At 38.1% G+C, this 24,711-nt stretch overlaps 2 protein-coding genes across 2 annotated transcripts in view; one reads left to right on the top strand and one right to left on the bottom strand.

Moving 5' to 3' along the window:
- Window positions 1–17,033, bottom strand: part of LOC126457310 (heterogeneous nuclear ribonucleoprotein R) — a 114,725-nt gene extending 97,692 nt beyond the window's left edge. Inside the window, exon 1 of the mRNA XM_050093499.1 lies at window positions 16,887–17,033. The gene's annotated coding sequence lies outside the window, so the exon portion shown is untranslated. The remainder of the gene's footprint in view (window positions 1–16,886) is intronic.
- LOC126457309 (uncharacterized) overlaps window positions 1–24,711 on the top strand; it is a 61,344-nt gene that overhangs the window by 17,542 nt on the left and 19,091 nt on the right. The window contains exons 3-6 of the mRNA XM_050093495.1: window positions 10,188–10,306; window positions 19,079–19,223; window positions 19,382–19,511; window positions 22,959–23,124. Of these exons, the coding sequence (XP_049949452.1) occupies window positions 10,188–10,306; window positions 19,079–19,223; window positions 19,382–19,511; window positions 22,959–23,124 (560 nt within the window). The remainder of the gene's footprint in view (window positions 1–10,187; window positions 10,307–19,078; window positions 19,224–19,381; window positions 19,512–22,958; window positions 23,125–24,711) is intronic.

The following is a 24,711-nucleotide window of genomic DNA, read 5'->3' as shown; positions in this document are numbered from 1 at the left end:
CTATGGTTGACCTTTGACAATATCTCACCCTACAGTCATTTTGTATTTGTGTTATATCTATAATGGACTTAACAGTCTTCCACATTTATACATTTATCTTATTATTTGCTGACAAAAAGAATAAGAAGGCGAAGAAACAGTTACCTGTTCTTAGTCTGTTTCTTTGTTTACCCCAAGGTCATTTAACATTACAGCTAAGGTGGAGCTGTGATAAAATATATGACTTACTTTAGGAAGAGCCATGTTTAAATTGTTGTATGGTCATGCATTATATTCTTTGCCATTTTGTTAATTTTTTTCTTTACTCATCTTTAATCTTTTTAGTAACCCTTATGTGACTAAGATATGAAGGACAATATTTAAGAAGGAAAATTAGAAAGCATTAGTAAACATAGTCCTTACTACTAACCAATTTAGAAATGATGCTTTTGGGTTTATACCAATTGAAAATGTGTGTTAGGTTCCAAAGCTCTCACTAATTTATGTCAACTATACCATTGCTTAAATGTAATTTTCTTAAAAAGAAGATGGCTTATTACATATCTCATCAATTAGAACAATTACCAAAACTAGTTTATGAAGAGAACCATACCTCAGTTTTCAGAATGTGAATAAATGCTTTTTGAATTCTCATAAGGGTCAAGGTGACACACGTTACACGATGGCTTGTTTTAGTGATTTGCCATTATCAAGTGTATGTCTTCGCTGATGTGATGTAGTCCATATGGCATCTTGGAGTGTAAATGTCTTTTGTCTTTTTATCATGATACAATCACATTATTTATATTTTTACTTTTTATTTGTGTTATCTTATAAAGTTATCTTTTGATAGCATCACTTTAGTTTAAGTGGTCAAAAAATAACTTTGAGATCACACAAATAAAAAGTAATGTGATCATATAACAAAAAGACAAATGACATTTATGATCCAAGATGCCAATAGACCAAGTCACGCCAGCTAAGACATTCACTTAATAATCTGGTAAGAGTATTTATTTATTTGAATTTTATTTAGTTGAATATCACCTGTAAAGCAATGCTGTAAAATACATGAAAAAGTTTACAGAACTCACTGGAGGGGGGTGGGGGTGGGAGTGGAATGGGATTGTGAAGTGTAAGAATAAAAATAATGTAGTAATAATAAACATGTTAAAGAATTGATTGACTTTCGTTTTAGAAGCATTAATTGGAGGGAAAGAAAGTAGATTTAGAAAGTTTGAAATAAAACTCTACAGTCACCTACATTTTTGGCATTCATGGGATAATTACCTCAACGTAAAAGGAAGACACAGCTTAAACTACTGAGGAACTTTTTGTTATTGATATTAGCGTGCAACTGATTTTCAACCCTAAACTGTGTCCAATCATGAGACAAGTTTAATCAAAATAAGTGGTAGTGGACAAGCGCTGTACAGTATTGTGTTCGTGCATTCTGGTGAGTCACAAAAGATGAACACAGCACTCCTATGGGGCCTCACAGAAAATGACATACAGGAATGTTTTGAATGGTGGAAGAAAAGAACACAGCACTCCTATGGGGCCTCACAGAAAATGACATACAGGGATGTTTTGAATGGTGGAAGAAAAGACTGTGCACTAAAATGGGTCCTGCTTTGTAAGTGATCAACAAAAATTTGCAACATCAGTTTCTTTTGTGTCAAATGTTTCACATAATAATCTCCATAAAATAAAAATAAAAAAACATGGCCATAATAAGGTACTTGTACAGTGCTGCCGTGTAAATTTATTTTCCTAGTGTGCTTTACATTATTAATGGCACAGTTCAATGTGAAAATACAATTGTGCTCTAATAGTTCTTTAATATTGCGAACAGTCTCATTTTGTGTGTGTCAGTGTAGGATTTCTCTTTTGAAACTTATCCATAACTTGAATATAGCACCAGCTTTACCACTGTATTCACTTATCACAAGCACCACACCAGGCACTTTTCCTATGCCATCTTAACCAGCCATATGCTTATCTGATGATTCAAATGACAAGAGGTCTTAAAGTGGATCCACTCAGCTCTGTGAGGCCAAATGATAAGTTATTATTATAAATAAGCCACAACATTGACTCACAAGCTACTGAAATGTAATCAAATAGAAAGGCTTTTCATCAGGCTCGAAGCCAAATGGCATTATTATTATTATTATTATTATTATTATTATTAGTTTTATATGAAAGGGCACAGAAAGTCTATGGAGGTACTACAGTACAGCACATTTCAGAACACATTTGGCAACAGAATGTCTATAATGTAGGTATCAGTTTTGATCCTTCTCAGCACCAGCATCTTTGAACCTTTGCCAATAGAAATTGCTATGTGGCTTGTGTTTGGTTTCTGTCATCCAGCTGACCCCGGCATGCACTAATCGTTGCTACAGCTCCAGTAAAAAATTTGTAATTGATTTGTAATGATAAACTGCAGTCTTTTTTGGGAGGGGGAGGGAGTACTACTGACATGTAGCCAACTATGTTTTCACAAGGCACTTTGCCCTTCAAGAAAGAACTACAGTTGCCAAGCAGCTGGCCAGTACCACTTGACTTATTGAAACTTCAATAAGAAAGCTATTTTAATTCAAGCATCTCATTGTATTTTTGTCTAACTTTTGTTTGTATTTCTAATTTGTACTTTACTTACCTCTGATTTGCTGATGATACTTCAGCCAGTTTTACATCATAATGTTTTCAAATACCCTCACATCACGTCTTATCTGGAATTTACTTTCTTCCTCACTTATTCTTTTATGACATTACAAATAGTATCTTATAAATTACCAGTATCTTAATCTACACATTACTTATTTGCTGTATGTTACTTACATGTGCCTAGGTCCTTTACTGACCATATGCTTGTTCTACAATCCTCTTCTGTTTTTTATGAACAGTTCCTTGCTTGTCCATTCTGAATTATTGTTCATCTTATCTGTGTCATAGCAAATGTTGTCGTGCTTCTGCTTCTTTCTCTTCCTCTCGTTTCGACTATTGTCCTATAGAACGCTATTTATGCAAGCTGTTTTCTGACATTGCTACTATGTGACCATCCCAGATCAACCTTCTCTTTTTTAGATCTTTGTCAAATGGTATTTGTACAGCTCACGTAATTCTTATTTTTCCACACTTCTCCTTTCCATCAGTAACATGTCCAGAAAAATTATTAATATTTTTCTTTCAAATATTAATAATTTTTCTTCCTGCTTTTTTTTTTTTTATAAATTAAAGCTCCATTCCATATATCACTGATAACATAGCTAACTGATAAAGGCAAATTTTGAAATTAGTGCTAAGTAATCTTTTCCTTAACATACTGATATAACTATAAAGTGTTCTGCTAACTGTTGCTAAATGGACATAATTTCTATAGCTGTCATCTTGTCTTTGCTAAAATACTACCTAAATATGTGAAGTGGTTGATTGACTTGAAAATGAATTCATCGACAGTCAAAGGAATATCACTTCGCATTTTCAGACTTATGACCAGATATTGTCTTGCCCCCACCACACACACACACACACACACACACACACACACACCATTTCATAGTAGTTCCGTGTCATTCTGATTAAAATAGTTTTGGAACTACTTACCAATGCTACATCAGCAGGGTATACGCAAATCTAGTATTGTTCACACCCTGCAGCTGAATGTCTTGTGGATTAGTTTTAGTAAATTCCCTATCACTCTTCTCTAAGATAAGATTAACTAATATAGGTGAAATATCATCCCCTTGTCTCAATCCAGTATACATCTTAAAATTTTCAGTGTCTTTAGATGGCATAAAGTTTTGTTTGTACACGTTTTAACTAATCTGATAATTAAAAGGGTATTTCAGTTTCCCTCACTAAGCTCAGCAGTGTCATGGCAGTATATGCTACCATAGGCCTTTTTTAAATAAGGATTACAGTAAGGAACATCTGCGTTGAATTCCCATGCCATCTCAGTAGCTTGTCAGAGTGAATAAACAATCCAATTTGGATCTGTTTCTGCAGAAACTATGTTGGTAGTTCCCAGTTTGTTTTTCGTTTATGGGATGAGAGCCTTACTAACAGGCGAATCAGTAGCATTTATAAAGTTGTGTTTACACCTGTTCGCATTGCGGCTAGTCGCTGTAGTTTACCCCACACGGAAGCAAGGGTACCCAACGTGAACACAGGTGTGAATGGAATCACTCGCATGCATGTGTTCAGGAAGAGCCAAGCAACCCTACACACATACCTCTACTTGCATGTGGGGCATGTACAGTAGAACAACAACTAGGCGCAAGATGCACAGGTGTAAACTGAGTTCACATGAAAGAATGAGCCAAAAATGGGCAAGGATAGCATTTTTACTCCCTAATAATTTGTATAAGATCCAGATTGATGCAGCCTTTTCAGTTATTCCATCAGAGACATACCCAGCTTGTCTAGTTATGCTGCCAAATGTGTTGAAACCCATATCTTTTGAAGTTACCTTTGGTATTGCCACTATCTTTGGGAGCAGGACATTTGATGTTTAATGAAAGTTGTCCCACAGCACACATTTTAAATGAAGTAATTGTGTAAGGGGACATGAGCCAAGTTATACGTACACCACAGTAGAGGTCTGGAAATTGAGAGTATTGCTCCCTTTGTACTTGCTCAGGCAGACTCAAATAGGGCGTGACATTCTCGAGGTTCAAGTGTGGATGCTCAAAGTGAGGTTACTGTAGTTGAAGAGAAATCATAGGGAGAACAAGGGCCACTAGATTTGGCATGCTTGCTGCTCTATTGCTGTGACATGTTTTGCTTTATTAATTCAGATTTACCAATGAATATCTGTCGGCACTGATGTTAATGTTATTGCTTAAGAAATTATAACTCTAACAGCAACAAAAATTTCAAAAGCCCTTAAATCAAACATTATCTCAGTAATCCAAGTCTCAGTAAAACCTCCAGATGTTTTCCTTCTAGGGGAAGGGAATTGTCGCCAACACATATTTCTCTGTCCAGATGAGGTCAGCAAATTGTCCATTTATATATACATAACTCTTTTGTGGATCAGTCCATGTATCTGCTCTTTATGAACAAGTACTCACACCTGTGGCCTCACCAATGCTGTATTTCATCAGCTTGGCTTTGAATGTTGAACTCGTGTAAGATGAAAACCATCTGGATTGCGCTCGTGTAAGATGAAAACCATCTGGATTGCGAACTGCGTACAAGTGCCGGACATAAAATACGAACTTCTTCACCTCGTAGGTCTTTCACTGAAAGTGGAAGTGCTTCATAACTTATGTGTTGGAGTTTTATGCAGAAATATGCCTTCACATTCCTCGTAGTGTAGATGAAGGAAAGGAGAGCAAAACATTTGCTATGGGAAACATAAACAACGTAATTTCCATCCTGTTTAGAAAACTGACATCTACTGAACTTTTGCCGAGTTATCTGCACCGAACAATTCGAATGACCATAAATTTGTTTGTAGGCTACTACACAATATGTCAATTTTTGTTTTTGGCCAAATACACTACTGGCCATTAAATTGTTACACCATGAAGATGATGTGCTACAGACGTGAAATTTAACTGACAGAAATAAGATGCTGTGATATGCAAATGATTAGCTTTTCAGAGCATTCACACAAGGTTGGCGCCGGTGGCAACACCTAGTTGACCGGCGTTGCCTGGTGAAATGTTGTTGTGATGCCTCGTGTAAGGAGGAGAAATGTGTACCATCACGTTTCCGACTTTGATAAAGGTCGGATTGTAGCCTATCGCGATTGCAGAATATCGTATCGCGACATTGATGCTCGCATTGGTTGAGATCCAATGACTGTTAGCAGAGTATGGAATCGGTGGGTTCAGGAGGGTAATACGGAATGCCGTGCTGGATCCTAACGGCCTTCTCAGTCGAGATGACAGGCATCTTATCCGCATGACTGTAACGGATTGTGCAGCCACATCTTGATCCCTGAGTCAACAGATGGGGACATTTGCAAGACAACAACCATCTGCACGAACAGTTCGACGACGTTTGCAGCAGCATGGACTATCAGCTCGGAGACCATGACTGCAGTTACCCTTGACGCTGCATCACAGACAGGAACGACTGCGATGGTGTACTCAATGTCGAATCTGGGTGCATGAATGGCAAAATGTCATTTTTTCGGATGAATCCAGGTTCTGTTTACAGCATCATGATGGTCGCATCCGTGTTTGGCGACATCGCAGTGAACGCACATTGGAAGCATGTATTCGTCATCGCCATACTGGCGTATCAGCCAGCATGATGGTATGGGGTGCCATTGGTTACAGGTCTAGGCCACCTCTTGCTTGCATTGACGGTACTTTGAACAGTGGACATTACTTTTCAAATGTGTTACGATCCGTGGCTCTACCCTTCATTCGATCCCTGTGAAACCCTACATTTCAGCAGGATAATGCACGACCGCATGTTGCAGGTCCTGTACGGGCTTTTCTGGATACAGAAAATGTTCGACTGCTGCCCTGACCAGCACATTCTCCAGATCTCTCACCAATTGAAAACATCTACTCAATGGTGACCAAGCAACTGGCTTGTCACAATACACCAGTCACTCTCTTGATGAACTGTGGTATTGCGTTGAAGCTGCATGTGCAGCTGTACCTGTACATGCCATCCAAGCTCTGTTTGACTCAATGCCCCAGGCGTATCAAGGCCATTATTATGGTCACAGGTGGTTGTTCTGGGTACTGATTTCTCAGGATCTATGCACCCAAATTGCGTGAAAATGTAATCACATGTCAGTCTAGAATAATATATTTGTCCAATGACTACCCATTTATCATCTGCATTTCTTCTTGGTGTAGCAATTTTAATGGCCAGTAGTGTATTTGATAACACCTCCAGTAACATAAAATGTTCATTGTAGTGTGAAGCACAAATGGATGTAATTCAGAGCGTTTTTGTTAGCTGTGTTCTATTCATCTAGAAATTTCAAAATTAGTATGTAAATATGATTTGGCAATTGAACATAAAACATGAGAGTGGAGCATTTCTGGTTTGTGAACCTTTTTCAACAGTTCAACACCAATCGGAGAAAGAAGATACCTTGTTTTTGCACTGAATAACATTGTCTTCTTCACTGTTTGTGAACCAAATGTTTTTAACACTGTTCTACAGTGTTTGTATTTGTGGTTGTAGTAATAAAGTCAGTTTTTGTAAACACTAACCATGGAGTGTCCTGCTTGATATTATGGTATTATGCAAAGTCTCACGTGTATCTACTGCAAAAATCCATGCATACCTCATAGTGGGCAGTATACGGGACCAATTGTGATATAGTACATCGCTGATGAGCAAGGAAAAGTTTATTTGTGGACTCGAATCAATTCTCATCACCCTTACACTTCTAACATCATTTTGATTCTGATTTACACACAAGGCAAAGTTTTAAAAAAGTCATTACACTTACTCCAAAGAGATATGCATTGTGGCTATCTAATTGCTCTCAGAAAGATTCTGAGGCCAATAGATGGACTAGAAGATGTACATGTCCAACAATCAGTGCATCAACTCTATCTCATTCATAGTTACCTCCACAGGAATATCAGACAAAACAAAAAACAGCTAATCCAGCCCAAAGCTACGTAGTTTGAGAGTTACACTAAGGGAAAACCACTTTATATTTACATGGCAACATTTGTAGTGTCTCCTTTTCACTGAAACAAAACTTTCAGTTTTTCCATTAGCAACTCCTCCATCTGACTAAGAGCTCCTCGATGTAATACAGTACACCGTTCAAAGGAGCTTGTTCTTAGTCCCAACACAGCATACAAAATTGGGAAAAACTGGCCCATTTTAAACACTCAAGAATGCCTTATTTTGAATAAGCTCAATGTATTCAAAGAATAATTTTATCAGCCACTAACTTCCAGCATCAGAAATCAGTAGAAATGTCAATCGACCTACATCCAGGAGGGTGGCTTTTGGCCAACTTGCAGATTTCAAAAGTTTCAAGCTATTCCCTAAATACACTCCTGGAAATGGAAAATAGAACACATTGACACCGGTGTGTCAGACCCACCATACTTGCTCCGGACACTGCGAGAGGGCTGTACAAGCAATGATCACACGCACGGCACAGCGGACACACCAGGAACCGCGGTGTTGGCCGTCGAATGGGGCGCTAGCTGCGCAGCATTTGTGCACCGCCGCCGTCAGTGTCAGCCAGTTTGCCGTGGCATACGGAGCTCCATCGCAGTCTTTAGCACTGGTAGCATGCCGCGACAGCGTGGACGTGAACCGTATGTGCAGTTGACGGACTTTGAGCGAGGGCGTATAGTGGGCATGCGGGAGGCCGGGTGGACGTACCGCCGAATTGCTCAACACGTGGGGCATGAGGTCTCCACAGTACATCGATGTTGTCGCCAGTGGTCGGCGGAAGGTGCACGTGCCCGTCGACCTGGGACCGGACCGCAACGACGCACGGATGCACGCCAAGACCGTAGGATCCTACGCAGTGCCATAGGGGACCGCACCGCCACTTCCCAGCAAATTAGGAACACTGTTGCTCCTGGGGTATCGGCGAGGACCATTCGCAACCGTCTCCATGAAGCTGGGCTACAGTCCCGCACACCGTTAGGCCGTCTTCCGCTCACGCCCCAACATCGTGCAGCCCGCCTCCAGTGGTGTCGCGACAGGCGTGAATGGAGGGACGAATGGAGACGTGTCGTCTTCAGCGATGAGAGTCGCTTCTGCCTTGGTGCCAATGATGGTCGTATGCGTGTTTGGCGCCGTGCAGGTGAGCGCCACAATCAGGACTGCATACGACCGAGGCACACAGGGCCAACACCCGGCATCATGGTGTGGGGAGCGATCTCCTACACTGGCCGTACACCACTGGTGATCGTCGAGGGGACACTGAATAGTGCACGGTACATCCAAACTGTCATCGAACCCATCGTTCTACCATTCCTAGACCGGCAAGGGAACGTGCTGTTCCAACAGGACAATGCACGTCCGCATGTATCCCGTGCCACCCAACGTGCTCTAGAAGGTGTAAGTCAACTACCCTGGCCAGCAAGATCTCCGGATCTGTCCCCCATTGAGCATGTTTGGGACTGGATGAAGCGTCGTCTCACGCGGTCTGCACGTCCAGCACGAACGCTGGTCCAACTGAGGCGCCAGGTGGAAATGGCATGGCAAGCCGTTCCACAGGACTACATCCAGCATCTCTACGATCATCTCCATGGGAGAATAGCAGCCTGCATTGCTGCGAAAGGTGGATATACACTGTACTAGTGCCGACATTGTGCATGCTCTGTTGCCTGTGTTTATGTGCCTGTGGTTCTGTCAGTGTGATCATGTGATGTATCTGACCCCAGGAATGTGTCAATAAAGTTTCCCCTTCCTGGTACAATGAATTCACGGTGTTCTTATTTCAATTTCCAGGAGTGTATTTCAAACGTTGGCCTTTCACCCAATTAAACATGTGTTGTAGAGTGAATATTTTTGGACATAAGTAGGGACATTTCATTGATTCTTTGTACTACTAAATATTAGCAGTTTCTGGTAAGTACTGCACCCTGGCATTACGAGAAAGTTTGTAAGTACTGAACGAGTGTAGCAGATCTTGATCACAGCATTCAGCATTTTGAATCTCATAATCATCCAACTTCATATGTATTAGTGAAGACCAACCCATCTACTGCACATTAAAGTAAACCACATAAAACAGTGGGTACTTAAACATCTTGTCAAAGTCTGTAAGGTGCTGATTTTTGCCTTACAGCAGTGAAGAACTTGCCACAAGGAACAGCTGTTTATTGGATCTAACTCTAATGAACCAAAAACCTCTGTTACAACTAAAATCCAAATTGGATAATTGATCAGTTCATTGTTAATTGTGTGTGTGTGTGTGTGTGTGTGTGTGTGTGTGTGTGTGTGTGTTTGTTTGTTGGGTGGGTGGTGGGTGGGTGGGCGTGGGGAGTGGGCGCAAATTATCTTTTTAGTGTTACCAGTCTGCACTGGCCAAAATCCATAGACTTCTGCAGCTAGTGAGGATTTTATTAAATTCCTTCTGAGTTTACTGCTGTATCATTGCATAAAATATTTAAAAAGCCAAAAATTTGACATTTCCGCTGTGTTACAGTGGACAGACTGGTTTAGGTGTGGAGTGGATCTTTTCATTATAGAAAACGCTTATTTTGTCATATGTATTGGCATAATGTGATTTTCTTTAGGTACAAAAAATGGCTGCCAGACACTGTTGACCGACGGCATGACACCAAGACAACATACCAGGTGGAAATTCGCTATGCCAACAATACCAACGAGACGTTTACATTCCATGGACCTCCAGGTAAAGTGTCTAGTGAATTATAAATGAAACAACATAGAAAAATGAATATTAATTAATTTAATTAAACCTTCCAGTAACTTGATTAGATCATTAGACTTGTGACTTAGAGCCCTTAGAGAGACAGTTCATTTCAACATTAATAATACAATACATTTTAATATTAGAAATCCTTTATAATATGTGATGGAAAAATGAGCACCTGCATTAAAGCATGTGCCAACACAGAGGTAATGAACCATGCTTGTTGTACAAAGTGTCACACCACAGATTAGATCTCACATTTATCAGCAACAACACAGCACTATCAGCTGTGTCTCTGGCAAGAATTACTATAAAATGCTGGAGTACAGATGGTGGCCTGGTAAAATATAATCAGGCAAGAATTACTATAAAATGCTGGAGTACAGATGGTGGCCTGGTAAAATATAATCATTCACCTTATACTGAAGTCACTGAAGAGTGAAATGCATATGCAGGGCTGGAACATGGCTACAGCTGACAAATTTGCATTTTTCTTTAGAGAACGCACACGTATTTTGTTCTAGCACCACAACCAACATCTTCAATAGACGGTAGGTTAGGCCTTTACTATTTCCATTTTTCACATTCAATATAGGATTTTCCAGAATCATTATATTGCAGATGATGATTCATAATTGCCTTGTTAACCTACTCAAGTGCAACCAATATTGTTGCTCCAGATATTGCTGCTATAACAAAAATTTAGTTATGTTTTATTTGTCTTAATCTTATCTTTTTTACAAATGAATCTCATGATGAAGCTGCATCCAACACAATTTTCTGAGATTTGTTTGGAGGACACGAGACAATTTACTACAAGGAAAGCAGGAAAGCAATAAACTGGTATTGCCCTGGAATGAGATTTTCACTCTGCAACGGGGTGTGTGCTGATATGAAACTTTCTGGCAGATTAAAACTGTGTGCCGGACCGAGACTCAAATGTGGGACCTTCGCCTTTCGCGGGCAAGTGCTCTACCAACTGAGCTACCAAAGCACGACTCACGCCCTGTCCTCACAGCTTTACTTCTGCCAGTATCTCATCTCCTACCTTCCAAACTTTACAGAAGCTCTCCTGCAAGAAGCAGGAGAACTTCTGGCAGAAGTAAAGCTGTGAGGACGGGGCGTGAGTCGTGCTTGGGTAGCTCAGTTAGTACAGCACTTGCCTGCGTAAGGCAAAGGTCCCGAGTTCGAGACTTGGTTTGGCACACATGGGAGCTTGGTATTGCCCTGATTGCAATGTACCTCTCTACATGCGAGAATACTTGAGACTTCTCCATATATACATTGGTGTTTTTTTTTTTTTTTTTACGTGAAGGAACCACTTTGTGGCATTCGCTTCAGAACTGTTCCAGGGATTCGACCACTCCATTCGCACCGTCAACAGAACATGCTCTGCTAACGATATCCTACACCTTCCACATTGCTGGCAATGCGTTCTACACAATGCTGGTGACTTCTTTGAAGGACAGTAACAGGTGCAAATAAATAACTCTTTTGTATTGGTTGTGAATAAATAGTTGCCACTATTTAAGTTCCAACCCTCGTATATGTCAACCAAAAATGTGGCAGTAATATTTTAGATAATAGCATAAATAGCTAATTTTGTGGGCCCAAATTTCTTTTGAGTGAACGGACTTCCAAGTGTGAAGGTTTGTGCTTAGGAACTCATGCTTACTGGACTTTTTCCATGTTTTGGTCCTTGCTACTGCTACCACCACAATACAGAAAGCGAAGATACTGTTGGAGAAGATTTGTTTCATATTATCGAAGATGAAAAAGTGCTCACGGCTCTTAGGGTAGGCATTTTAGAGTCCATGTTTACTACACTTTTTTGATTCAAATGATCATTCCTGTAAAATTCCTGAATATTGACCGTTCCTTCTGGGACACCGTGTATAGTGTGGGAGGACAAAGAATCCTTGAAGTCTGAATTAAATCAGTCCTTTACATAACACTGTGCGATATTAAAAGGGATAATTGTACAAAAACATCTTTCGACAGCATAAAATGTGCTGAGTGTGGATGTTTTCTGTTGTGAAGGCAGCTATATTCAGATTATGTAGAAGATTGTGAATGTATAGCTTTAATTCATTTCTGTCTTTTAGTGATTGCAAATGGGAAAACTTCTTTAAAAAATTTCTCAACAAAAATAAACTGTACCAGGTTATGTTTAATTATAATGGTGGCTCAGGCATTTAACTATAATATTTATTAAATTAAATCATGGAAATAAATTTGTTGCAGTTATGTTTAAGCATACGCAAGTAGTATGCAATGAAAATGCGAAGGTTGAACGGCAAGATCAGCCTAGAAGTTCCGGGGGTCCTGAACAGTCATAATGAGCTAAATGCAGTAATGGGCTTTACACTACTGCAGGTCACCTGGTCTGATGCTGCAGATCTGTTAGGAGAAGCTCAAAGGTATAAAATGAGCAGCACACTCGCAGTCATCAGCTCCTCCACATGTCGGAGAACCACAGTTCAGTTTGTTACTCAAAGATTGTGTGTGTCTACCGTGACATCTGAACATACTCCTGTGAATTTGTCATACAGGATATATGCCAGAAAAAGTTTAAGAATCATATCGCTAATTGTCTGATTTTCTGAACAAAACACTTACCTCCAACTCTTAAAATATTTTTCAACACAAGTAATAATTGCTATTGCAACAGCCTTCTAAATAGCTTTTTATTGATTGAGCTTAAGAATTTGGATCCATCAACTATTGAATTGCTATAGGTATCTTCCAATAAACACATGTAGTACAGAGGTACTTTACAATAAACACATATGGTACCACTGTGTCCAAATCTCTTTCCCTGCTGTAAGTACTAGGCCATTGTATCATCAAATCATTTGCTAGCAGTTTCAGATTACCTCTTATTACTATGATTTGACTGAGAAATTTATGTGCTATCATCTACAAGTTCACTTTTCAGCATTTAGGCAGATTGATGACCACTAGAAGTCACTAGCTACAATCTTTGGACCTCCTTCAATGCTTACACTTACTTTCATCAAGTTCATTATGCATTCCAAATCAATGCCATTTCATTGAATTCGACAGTGTTCTTGAAAACTGTGACTATTTGGCATCCAAAAGCATCCAAGTATACTACTGTTAATAACTGATAATGCAAACATAAATCTAACGGGTCACAGATTTTGATCGCCTTTTGCATCGTTATAACACGTATATAAAGTCCGGGAACAACTTCAATTATTTATTGCACAAGAACCAAACGTTGTACAGATATCATACATTATGTCATTTTGAAGAGTACCCCTGAAAGTTTTCATGTATACCGTCACAGTGTAGTTTGGTAATTTGCCAATAGTCAGTGCTAATCGCAAACATGGCAAGTTCAGATATGGAGCGAGCTTTCTGTATATTGGAGTTTGACAAAAACACCAGATCTCACTCCATGTATCTTTTTCTGTGGGAACAGATTAAAGATCTGATTTATGTGCTGCCTCTACCATGTGATGTAACAGAGTTCCGGGAGAGAATACGGGAAGTGGCTGCCACAGTCAACGGTGTCATGCTGGGATGGGTATGACAAGAATTCGATTACCGTATTGACATCTGCCGCGTCACTCATGGTTCGCATATCGAATGTTTGTAAGAAAAACTTTCAGAGTTTCTCTTCAAAATGCAATATGGTTGACATCTGTACAATGTTTATTTCTTGTGCAATAAATAACTAAAAGGGACTTTATGTACACCCTGTACTTAGATGTAAATATTCATATAAAGTATGAAGTGCTTCTCAAGCATTTTCAAGAAACTAATGTTTAAAGTCTTATGAGCTTATTGAATACCGTAGAAGAGCACGAGCTGTCTGCAGTGGCATTAGTGTTACCAACTAAGGTAGCAGAATAGAAATAAAAAATTTTCTAAAGTAGCTGCAGAATACTTCTACATTGCTGCAGGGCTAGAGAGAAATATCATCTCTTGAAGATTCCATTGTTCTTCAGTCTCCAGTACTGTGTCAGTTGACAGCTCCTATGTTGAAATTCACATGGTTTCCATCAAAAAGTATTTTGAACTGCCATTCCTTGTAAATAGTAATGCAATATGTTATCTGGTATTTTTATTAAGAATTTGAAAGTGTATATCAGAAGGTGTCACTTATAAAATGAATGCTGTCTGCCTACCAGTAACATTGAAGAATCACTGACTTTAGTAACTTTTTTAAATGCATGTGAATGTATCAATAAATAAATGTTTATTTCATCACTTTTCCTTATTATACCTCACCACAAACGTCCCACTATAATTATCATTGTTGTTCCTTTCTGAAGAATCATGGTTTGTTGTAGCAATATAAGTGTTTCATAGAAGATTAGAAACAAAATATTGAGACTTGTATTCAGTACATACTGTACAGACAGACAGACAGACTTGTAGGTTGGTTGCAGGAGTGTTGCTGCTCAACAGCTGGTGTTTTTGTATGGTATTCAACAGGCTCATAAAACTATGGCTCTAGATTTCTTGAAAACTATGGAGAACCACTTCGTACTAGTGCAGCATTTGTTACATCTAAGTATATACTGCAACTATGTGTATAATTAACAAAATTGGTGACCCATTGGGTGTGTTTCTGTTGTGATACGAATCTTGAACTGCTGCAGTCTGCTAGTTGTCTGTTTCACCTTTTCTCCCATCTGAGTCACTTGAATATTTACATCCTTTTCTGAGGTTAGTCTACAACAGAGACTTTCCTTTCTGGGAGGTATAACCAGGTGGAACAAAATACATCTGTGACGAGAAGTATAAAATAAAATTTAAAACGTTCATATACATGTGACACCTACTTTACTAGCTAAGTTGTTGCTCCTTGCAACTAGTGCACACTTGAGTGTCCAAGAGATCCCTAAAGTTCTGCAGGTGGCACAGATTAATATAAATGTGCATCTGTGAATATTACATTGTCAAGACTGCCTCTGGTTTAAATTCCCCATCTGACCTGAAATCAGAAATCCCTGTTTGGCCTATGGTAACAGATTGTACGAAATACGTGAAATGTATTTGCAGCTGCAAATATTGAGAACAGTCAGCTATATAACAGACTGACACCAATTTGTACCAGACCGGGACTTGAACCCGGATTTTCCACTTATCGCAAGCTATCCAAGAATGCCTCACAGCCAGACCCAAACTTCCATGTCATCAACCATGTGTCTACAACTTGCACATTACTGTTGGTGGTTGTCCATATTCATAACTGCAAATACATTTCATGTATTTCATACAGCTATAGTCACTGCAGTGCCTGCTCCTTCAGACATATATGCATGCCCAAAGCAACACTGCATCATGCTTCTGGACAACACAGGCACTGCAGTATCCCACAAACTGTATGAGGTCCTTGTTTGTTGGAGTTGATTGACAGATTCTAAAGATGGAAGTGTTTACTTTCAAATAAGATGCCTTTTAAGGCACAGTGTTGTTTGTTACAAGATTCCAGTTGTTTTACGTTTTGTATTCCACTGCATAATTGGTAATCACCATTTACATCTACATACATACTCTGAAAGCTGCGTTGCGTAGCAGAGGATATGCAGTACCGCTACCAATCATTTCCTTTTCTGTTTAACTCACAGATAAAGCAGGGGAAAAACGAGTGTCTCTATGCCTGCAAACGAGCCCTAATTTCTCATATCTAATCTTCATGATCCCTACACAAAATGTATGTTGGCGGCAGCAGGATCATTCTGCAGTCAACTTCAAATGCTGGCTCTCTAAACTTTCTCAGTAGTGTTCTTCAAATGAATGATTTTTTTCCCCACTCCAAGGATCCTAACTTGAGTTTCCTGAAGCATATACATAAGACTTGCATGCTGATCAAACCCACTGGTAGCAAATCTAGCAGCTCACTTCTGAATTGCTTTGATGTCTTCTTTCGATCTGACCTGGTGTGGATTCCACCACTCAAGCAGTACTCAAGAATAGATCACTCCAATAAACCAAAGTCAACCATTCGTCTTCCCCTGCACAATCCTCACATGCTCGTTCCATGTGATATCGCTTCACAACATTACGCCCAGATATTTAAGCAATGTGACTGTGTCAAACAGTACACTATTAATGCTGTAACCAGACATTATGGTTTTGTTTTTCCTACTGATCCACATTCACTTACATTTTTCTACATCTAAAGCTAGCTGTCATTCATTGCACAACTGCAGATTGCTGCTCTTCCTGTCCGCCAGATAATCTCCAAATGTTGTGTTGGTATTTTCATATGTTGTTCCTTCGCTGGAAACATTTAATAATTTGAAATTTTGTGCATTCTAGCTTTAATCTTTGGTGTCCTTGATATGGGAAACACCACTTTTGTTGTAGTTGATGCTTTGGCATTGAATCCAGTGTATCTTGCCCTTGCTGATTTCTGCTAAATTTTTGACCTTTCCCTTTCTCCCACAAATCAATGTGTAGTTATGTGGTATTAACTGTGAGACACATTTGGTTTTCACATACGACAAAGGAAAATTTTAAGATTTTTTTAATTGAACATACTTCGTAAACAAAAGAAAAAACCATATAAGTGTCTTACCCTTTCACCACGCTGATGGATGAAAACTCAGGTCGAGATCACAGTTGTAAATTTCAGCATTAGCAGGCATATAATTTTCATTCATGAAGATCAGAAATAGATGACAAGATGCAGTTCACCAGTGTCAGTTGACCAGAAGTCAGTGACCTGTAACATATTTCATATATATGTATGCTACTGTACATGGTGCAAATAGCATGAATGTGATTGTTAAAGTGCATGGTATACTTGATATGGATTTAAAATATGATGATAAATTCACTGTGAAGTAAGAAATATCGAAACTAAAGAAGGACTAAAGAAATGAAGGGAGTCGCAGAAGAGAAAAGAGAAATAACTGACAGGTTGAAACTTTGCTCATCTTATCCAGGTGCCATTGAGTAATAATTCCATACGTGCACACTATTTTGACACCAATAAGTGAAAAGCAGTGTGACACTTGAGTCTTCTGAAAGTCTACTTCTAGCAAACACCTCTGAAAGTCTAATTCATAGCAGCTGTGAATGGTGACTAGAAGAGACATCTAAATAGTATGAAAAAAATTGAAATGACAACTCTTTGGGCTCATGGAAATGTATCTTTACTCACAAATATGTTTTAAAATACCATACCACAAACTGACTTTATGAAATTTAGATGTTACACAATAAAATTTATTTAATTTGTTATGACTGTAAAGTTGAGCTCTAATGATTTTAATGTGCATAAATCCTACATCTGGAAATCACATCAGCAGAACATCATGTTACACACTGCTGAGAGTGATCATTATGTTTTCACATATTGTCCTCGTGGTGATTCACAAAATTATCAAAGACTGCAGGTATGTTATCTGTGCCGGTCTGGACAAGAACCTTACGGTAAGCATTGTGACATCAATAAAAATGGCTGAAGAACTGTAATGTTCTGTGGAACAATGTTTGGCAAGTATTACTTAACAGTTATTAATTAATTCTTGCCTCAAAATTAATGCATATTTATACTTTGAAATCGCTGTTTAGCCCAGCATAGAAATCTAGCCATTTTCTTGTTGACCACTTGTCTAAATTTCTAGTGTATCTTACAAATATTTTATGCAAAAATAAGCTTTTAAGAGTATCCTCATAAATTTTAACTGTGTGCAGGAACTAGACTCAGAGGAGAATTCATCTCTCTCATTTGTTGTGATTTTATCATTTGATTTATCTGTGTGCATCTCAGAACCCTGCTCTTCGTTCTCCAGTTCTGCAAAGGCTGTCCTGGAGACTAGCATCCTTGGGATGAACAATACGGCAGAGAATTCTTTGCCCACTTTCTCAGGGTTGCTTCTGGAATGAATAATTAATTCTGCAGTAACATGTATTCTGTTATGAAACTTCCTGCAGATTACAGCTTAATGCAAGCTCAAACTTGAAGCTGAGCTTTCATCTTTCATAGTAGTAGTACTAGTAGCTTTTGTAGTTGTAGTTGTTGTTTTTCCCTACATTCAGATATTCTTCAATGCACAGTATTTCCTCACTGAACATCTTTTGGATTTTCAGTGTCTTCTTGTGACACACAATATTGTCCTATTATGATACAAAAACGGAGTGGAATTTGGTGTGATATTCAGCAACTCAATGCTGTTTGTAAGTTTCATTGCAGTCAGGTTGCATTAAGCGCCATTTCAGATGCATTTTGAGCAAGAGGTGATATGACCATCACTGATGTAAGTTGCTCATGTGCAACCTCTCCTCAATCTTTTTCTAATACATCTTGTTATTTGAAAGGGATCAAGATTTGTGAAATTACATCTTGGAGTACTCCAATGACTAAGTCATGCAGCCACTGATGACCAGCTTCTATACCTTGCTTCCTGTGCTACAGATTCTAGTAAATAATTACAGCGTCTTTTTCACTAGCACTGAACACTGGCAACTTCAGGGGTCTCGGCACATGTCCAGCGTCACACATTTTAGCCATATGTCTAGTAGATATTCTGAAGAGAGTGGAACAGACTGTTCCTTTTCGTGTAGTAAAAGCAAGCAGTTCATCCCTGTCTGTCTTAATAACAACATTCTCCTTAGGAAGACTTGATCCCGTAACTGATTTGACTAGTGTATTGCATAATTAGTTCATAGACATATGTTTTATGCTCTCAGTTGTATAATAAATGAATTGTGTAATTTTTAATTGTGTAGACTTGATGTTTGCTCTTTTCTGCATTTATATAGGAGCTGATGAGTATCCTGGACCTGTAAACTGGACAAGACCTTATTTCGACTGTGGTCGCTCTAATAAATGGTTAGTGGCAGCTGTTGTGCCCATCGCAGATATATACCCTCGACATACAGGCTTCAGGCACATTGAATACCCTAAGTAAGTACTAGACAGTGTTGCTCCCCCCCCCCCCCCCCACCCCCCCACCCCCCACCCACAAAAAAAAAAAAAAAAAAAAAAAAAAAAAAAAAAAAAAATCACTGTTATTTCAAACATACAGTGCTCAATATTTATATCTCACATTTATTCCTTGCAAGGTACACAGCTGCTGCTGTTCTGGAATTGGATTTTGACAGAATAGATATCAACCAGTGCCCAAAGGGAAAAGGAAACGATGGTCCAAATCGTTTTGCAGACACAGCCCGCTGCAAGAAGGACACCACTGAGGTATGCTACTTCACTGTTTGTTCATCTGTGAATTTTTTAGCTTCTGATGACAAAGCTAAATTTTTTTTGTAACATAAAAAATTAACTAATAAATCCTCACACTCTTTTATAACAATGTTTTTACTAAGGTTTCCTTCTCCTATAACCTAGTTTTCCATTTAATGATGAGAACCATCAGGTAATAAGAAATAATAATGTCAGGATTCATGTATATTATGAATTATGGTTTTTTTAAAAAATTTGTGTAAGTGTAGTTCGTAGGTGGAGTGACGCAAGCAAGGCGAGAGTACTTGAGGAAATGCACAAGTATGCAAGTGGCTTTTTGTGGTGAGTCGGTTTGTGGAGTAGGGCTTGTGTACAAATCACTCACAATTTTGATACATGTGCTTGACAGTAAGAAAGAATGCATTGAGCATAGGTGGAATTTCCTTTTCTTATATGATATGGGGTACAAAGTAAGACTTGGTTTGTGTCATTTGTTTCTGTCCTAGTGGAATTTTGAAATGGCATGTCTCCATACATGGCATGTGACTGCTTTGAGTCCATGGTTTGTTAAAATGGGACTTTAATTTGTGCATTATCACATGATGATTAGGTTTTAGAGACAAGCCACATAGAACTTCGAGGAGTGAAACTTCCCTCATGTGAGATTATAGTACAGAAGGAGAATTTGATATAACAGGAAATTCTGTGAGTTACAACTAGGTGGAATTCTTGAGAACATGTGTTTATTTCTGAGCAGTTTTTTATTGTTGAACACTAAAGTGATGCAATTTGATACTTTGGAGGCTTGAGCCAAGTGATTTGCCAATCTACAGTTTAATGGATGAAGCAAAATAAAAAGTGATGTCTTTTTTAAATAGCACCCTACACTTTTTATTTGGTAAACCACTTCCACTCCTCGAGACCTGTTCAGAAATATACCACAGTGTACATTTCGTGTAAGCGTGACATTATTAAAAACACAATACAAAATCGACTATTAACTCTGCTGTAGCAGCACACAGTACAGGTACCCAAGGTAATGTAACTCACCCACTTGCTGGTGTTTACAGTAAAAACTGGAAACACAAGGAAAAAGCACACCAGTCATCCATTCAACCTTCTTCAGTTGAGGATTTGTGGGAGTAAAATATATACCAATGGAGACTGTAAGTTAGCAGAACAGTAAAACAATAACTTTTGTTTCCACTTGTGTACTTCAACTGCAGCAAATGAACAAGTGAGCCCAGGTAGCTGTATTATGTGCTAGTAAGGAAGAGTTTGTCATTTTTTTTTTTACATGTATGACACAGTATGATATGTTTCATACCAGATCTTGAGGAGAGGAAGTGGATTGCCAAATAAAAAAAATTAAAAATGCGGGGAGCTATTTAAAAAAAGGCATATTGCTGTTCATATCTCTATAATGAACAAATGTACAAGAAAATCAAACAATGGAAACTCCAGGTAGGAACAGCAACAATGTAGAAAAAGATAGATTGCTACTTAGCATAAAGACGACACTTTTAAGTTGCAGACAGGCACAATTAAAAGAGACTTACACGAAGCTTTCAGCCACAGCCTTCATCAAGCAAAAGAGAAACATACACTGTTCATACACACAAGCAAGCACACCTCACACACACGACCGCCAACTCCGGCAGCTCGGACCATAATACCACTGGTGTGTGTTTCGCATTTTCTGGTGAAGGCTGTGACTGAAAGCTTTGTGTAAGTGTCTTAATTGTTACTGCCTGCAACTTAAGATGTCATCTTCACGGTAAATAGCAACCTATCTTTTCCTACATTGTAAATGTACAAGGAAGACAATGATGCTGGTTAATGACCACTAGTAGCTAAACATCTTTTGCATGAGACATTTTTTTATTTTGCTGCTGAACAAAAATATATTGGAGATGATTGAGATAATGAGATACCATGTGTACATATTTTTAAAGAATGGATTACAAAAACAAAGCACAATGTATTTTGAGAGCTGAATGAATATGTTCAGATACAAGTTCAATTAAATATCAGAAGAAGTATTTTCCTTAAATGATTTTAAAAATAAAAAAAAGAAAAGAAACTTTTTCTTTCTTTAAACAACTTCAGCATTCAGTTATTGTGTCACTTCACACAGAGAGACAAAAATTATAACAATTCCTGAGGTTTCATAAAAACACAGTTTGTTCCGATTCTGTGTTTTAACACTTTACTGAGGACCAGCCCCGTATAGTTTGCATAAAATTTCATAATGTCTAATAGTCATTTGTTGATACTGTTGTGTGCAGCATGATATACTGAGTGTACTTTGATTTATTAAATGTACTGATAGTCTGGTTTCACATTTACTCATGAAAAAATTACCAAAAGGTGTATGAACCCTTAAAAACCCAATAGTGGCAATAAAACTAGGAATGATTATGCTGCAAGCAAGCTAAATAATAGAAATGCTAAATTACACTGTTGTGCCCTTAAAAGATAAAATGTAACACATTTGAGAGTGAAATATTATAAAGTCTATAAAATAATGATAATTGTCATGATTATGGTACTATACTATATGCAATGACACCACAAAACTACACATTGATCATGTAAATAATATATACACTGGTTCGTACAGTAATGGATTTCTGTATGTTCAAAAGCGATATGATAATCTCATTTAAGACATATTGCAACTTTAGGAATACATTTTTGCAGCAAGTCTTTTGTATTGGATTTTATTTATTTATTTTTTGAAATAGTGTGTGTTGTTGCAACAGATAAATGATAATGTAAGGGCAGATCATAAGACACTCTCTCTCTCTCTCTCTCTCTCTCTCTCTCTCTCTCTCACACACACACACACACACACACACACACACACACACACACACACACACACACACACACACATGTTCTAAAGATTAGAATACCAATGTTTGTTGACACCTTCAAGAGAGAATTTCAAAAGGTGAATGACACCATATTTGTGTACACGTTCAGTCAATGCTTCATCAAATACACTTAGTGACAGTACCCAATCATTCCATAATTTAACAAAAAAGATGTCAGCCAGCTCCAGTTGCAAATCATTGTCTATAGTAGCAGGTGTAATGAGGTCAAGAAAATTATGTTATTTATTGTTAAATAAGTTTTGCATGGATTTTCACATCTATCTAAATGTTGTAAGTGATTTTTCATTAATGTCTGTGACATGCTTTTTTTCCCCCACCAAGTACTTGAAAGTATACAGAAACAAGAAACTATCATGTCTGTAATGTAGATTCAACACAAATGTAGTGTATATTTACAACAATGGAAATATGATAGAAACAAGTTGTATTGCAAAAGCTCGCATTACTACATTCCTATATTTATTAAAATATTAAATGTTACTAATTTTTCATTTTCATTGTTTCGCTGTGTTTCAGAGTAATTTTTTCTTACATTCCATTAATTTCATTTTTCCACCCCCAGTGTGAACCAATTCATGGCTGGGGCTTCAGGCGTGGGGGCTATCAGTGCAGATGCCGACCAGGATTTCGCTTGCCCAATGTTGTACGTCGACCATATTTAGGTGAAATCGTGGAGCGTGCCTCTGATGAGCAGTACAGTAATGAATTTGATTGCCTCAAGATTGGATGTAAGTATTTCGTAATTTGTTTGTTTCACAGTGTAACTATAAATATATTCATATGAAGTAAGAATTTAATGAAACAGCATTCTCACTCTTGTATTATCAAATTCCAACTGCTTTGTATTCTTGTGAGACAGGCTTATCTTTCACAAATGAAACTGGTGTTAAAATGCCATAGATTGTAAGTGTTTTTAGTTAATATACTGGTCTGCTTTATTGTATTTAACTGTAGTCACACAGGGCATTGAATGGATCATAACTGTCAAAGCATCCTCACTGCTCAGACTACCAGGTCCAAAGAGTGTGGAGCATAATCAGTACCTTGGCAGAGTTTAGGCTCTCTTTTTTTAATTACTTCTAAATGTGGAACTGGACATCTGCATATTCATTATTAAACCTGTTCCTGCATTACCCATATTTGATTTTGTACTTATAACCCTGGATTCACCTGACCATAAGCCTTGTTCCTCCTGCCACCGAACTTCATTAATTCCCACTGTATCTAACTTTAACCAATCCATTTCCCTTTTTAAATTTTCTAACCTACCTGCTCGATTAAAGAATCTGACATTCCACGCTCCGATTCGTAGAACGCTAGTTTTCTTTCTCCTGATAACGAGGGATCTGCACGCTCCATTCCCTAGAATGCCAATTTTGTTTCTCCTGATAACGACATTGTGACATTACTGACTTATAATTCATAGCTTCAGCTTGGTAACAGCTCCTCTTGGTCACCTTGAAGCTGGAAGTTCCCATCAGTATGTACTGGTGGCGTTCAAAAATGTACTTGACACCAACAATTTAGTTGACATTAATGTGTACTTTATTCCCTGTGGAGTTCACCGATTTACTACAGTGATCAGTTTTTACACTACAAAAAATATTTAGAGCAAGCTTACAGATCACTTTGTGCAATCACAGTGATAAAGTTATCAATGGGGCAGAAAATAGACAGTTCACATTTATCTACAAAACGACACAGTTCACATTTAGCACAGTCCTTTTTCAGTTTATAAAATATAATTACTATTTGAGATGGTTCATTTAAATGAATCCATGAATTGATTTACTGAGCCCAACAATAGCTAGTTTCAATGACAATAACATTACACCCTCCTGACAAGTGCAACACAGTTCAATCACAGTGTTCATTAATTAGAGGTACTGTAATCAGAGCAAATACTTTTTCACTTTAAAGTTCTTGAATTTTGCTGTGAACATATTGTGTATTCTCATGTGCAGAATCTATGTAATTATGGTTTGAGTAAAACACAGAGAGCACCTCCAAGATACGTGTTAACTATTCACTTTCAAACTGCAGACTGACTTTCGGCTGATGCACAACTACTTATAGACAGGTGTAAGAACAAATTGATATTTTGATAGGTATACAATGCTTTGAAAATTTTCGAGGTTGGAATCCACTGTTTTTGAAGATCTACAAGTATAGATGGAATTCTGCATTACAGAAGATGATGCTGGTTACAAATTTATAAAAGTACATTGACCCTATTTTTCTTCTGTATTGTGAATCCCCACATTTAATTGAATAGGTGCCATATTCCAAAACAAAATCAATTACATGATATTGTT

This window comes from Schistocerca serialis, chromosome 2 (assembly GCF_023864345.2).
Source record: "Schistocerca serialis cubense isolate TAMUIC-IGC-003099 chromosome 2, iqSchSeri2.2, whole genome shotgun sequence".
Classification (NCBI taxonomy): domain Eukaryota; kingdom Metazoa; phylum Arthropoda; class Insecta; order Orthoptera; family Acrididae; genus Schistocerca; species Schistocerca serialis.
The sequence above is the reverse complement of the archived record's forward strand: the minus strand, read 5'-3'. Positions and strand labels throughout refer to the sequence as shown.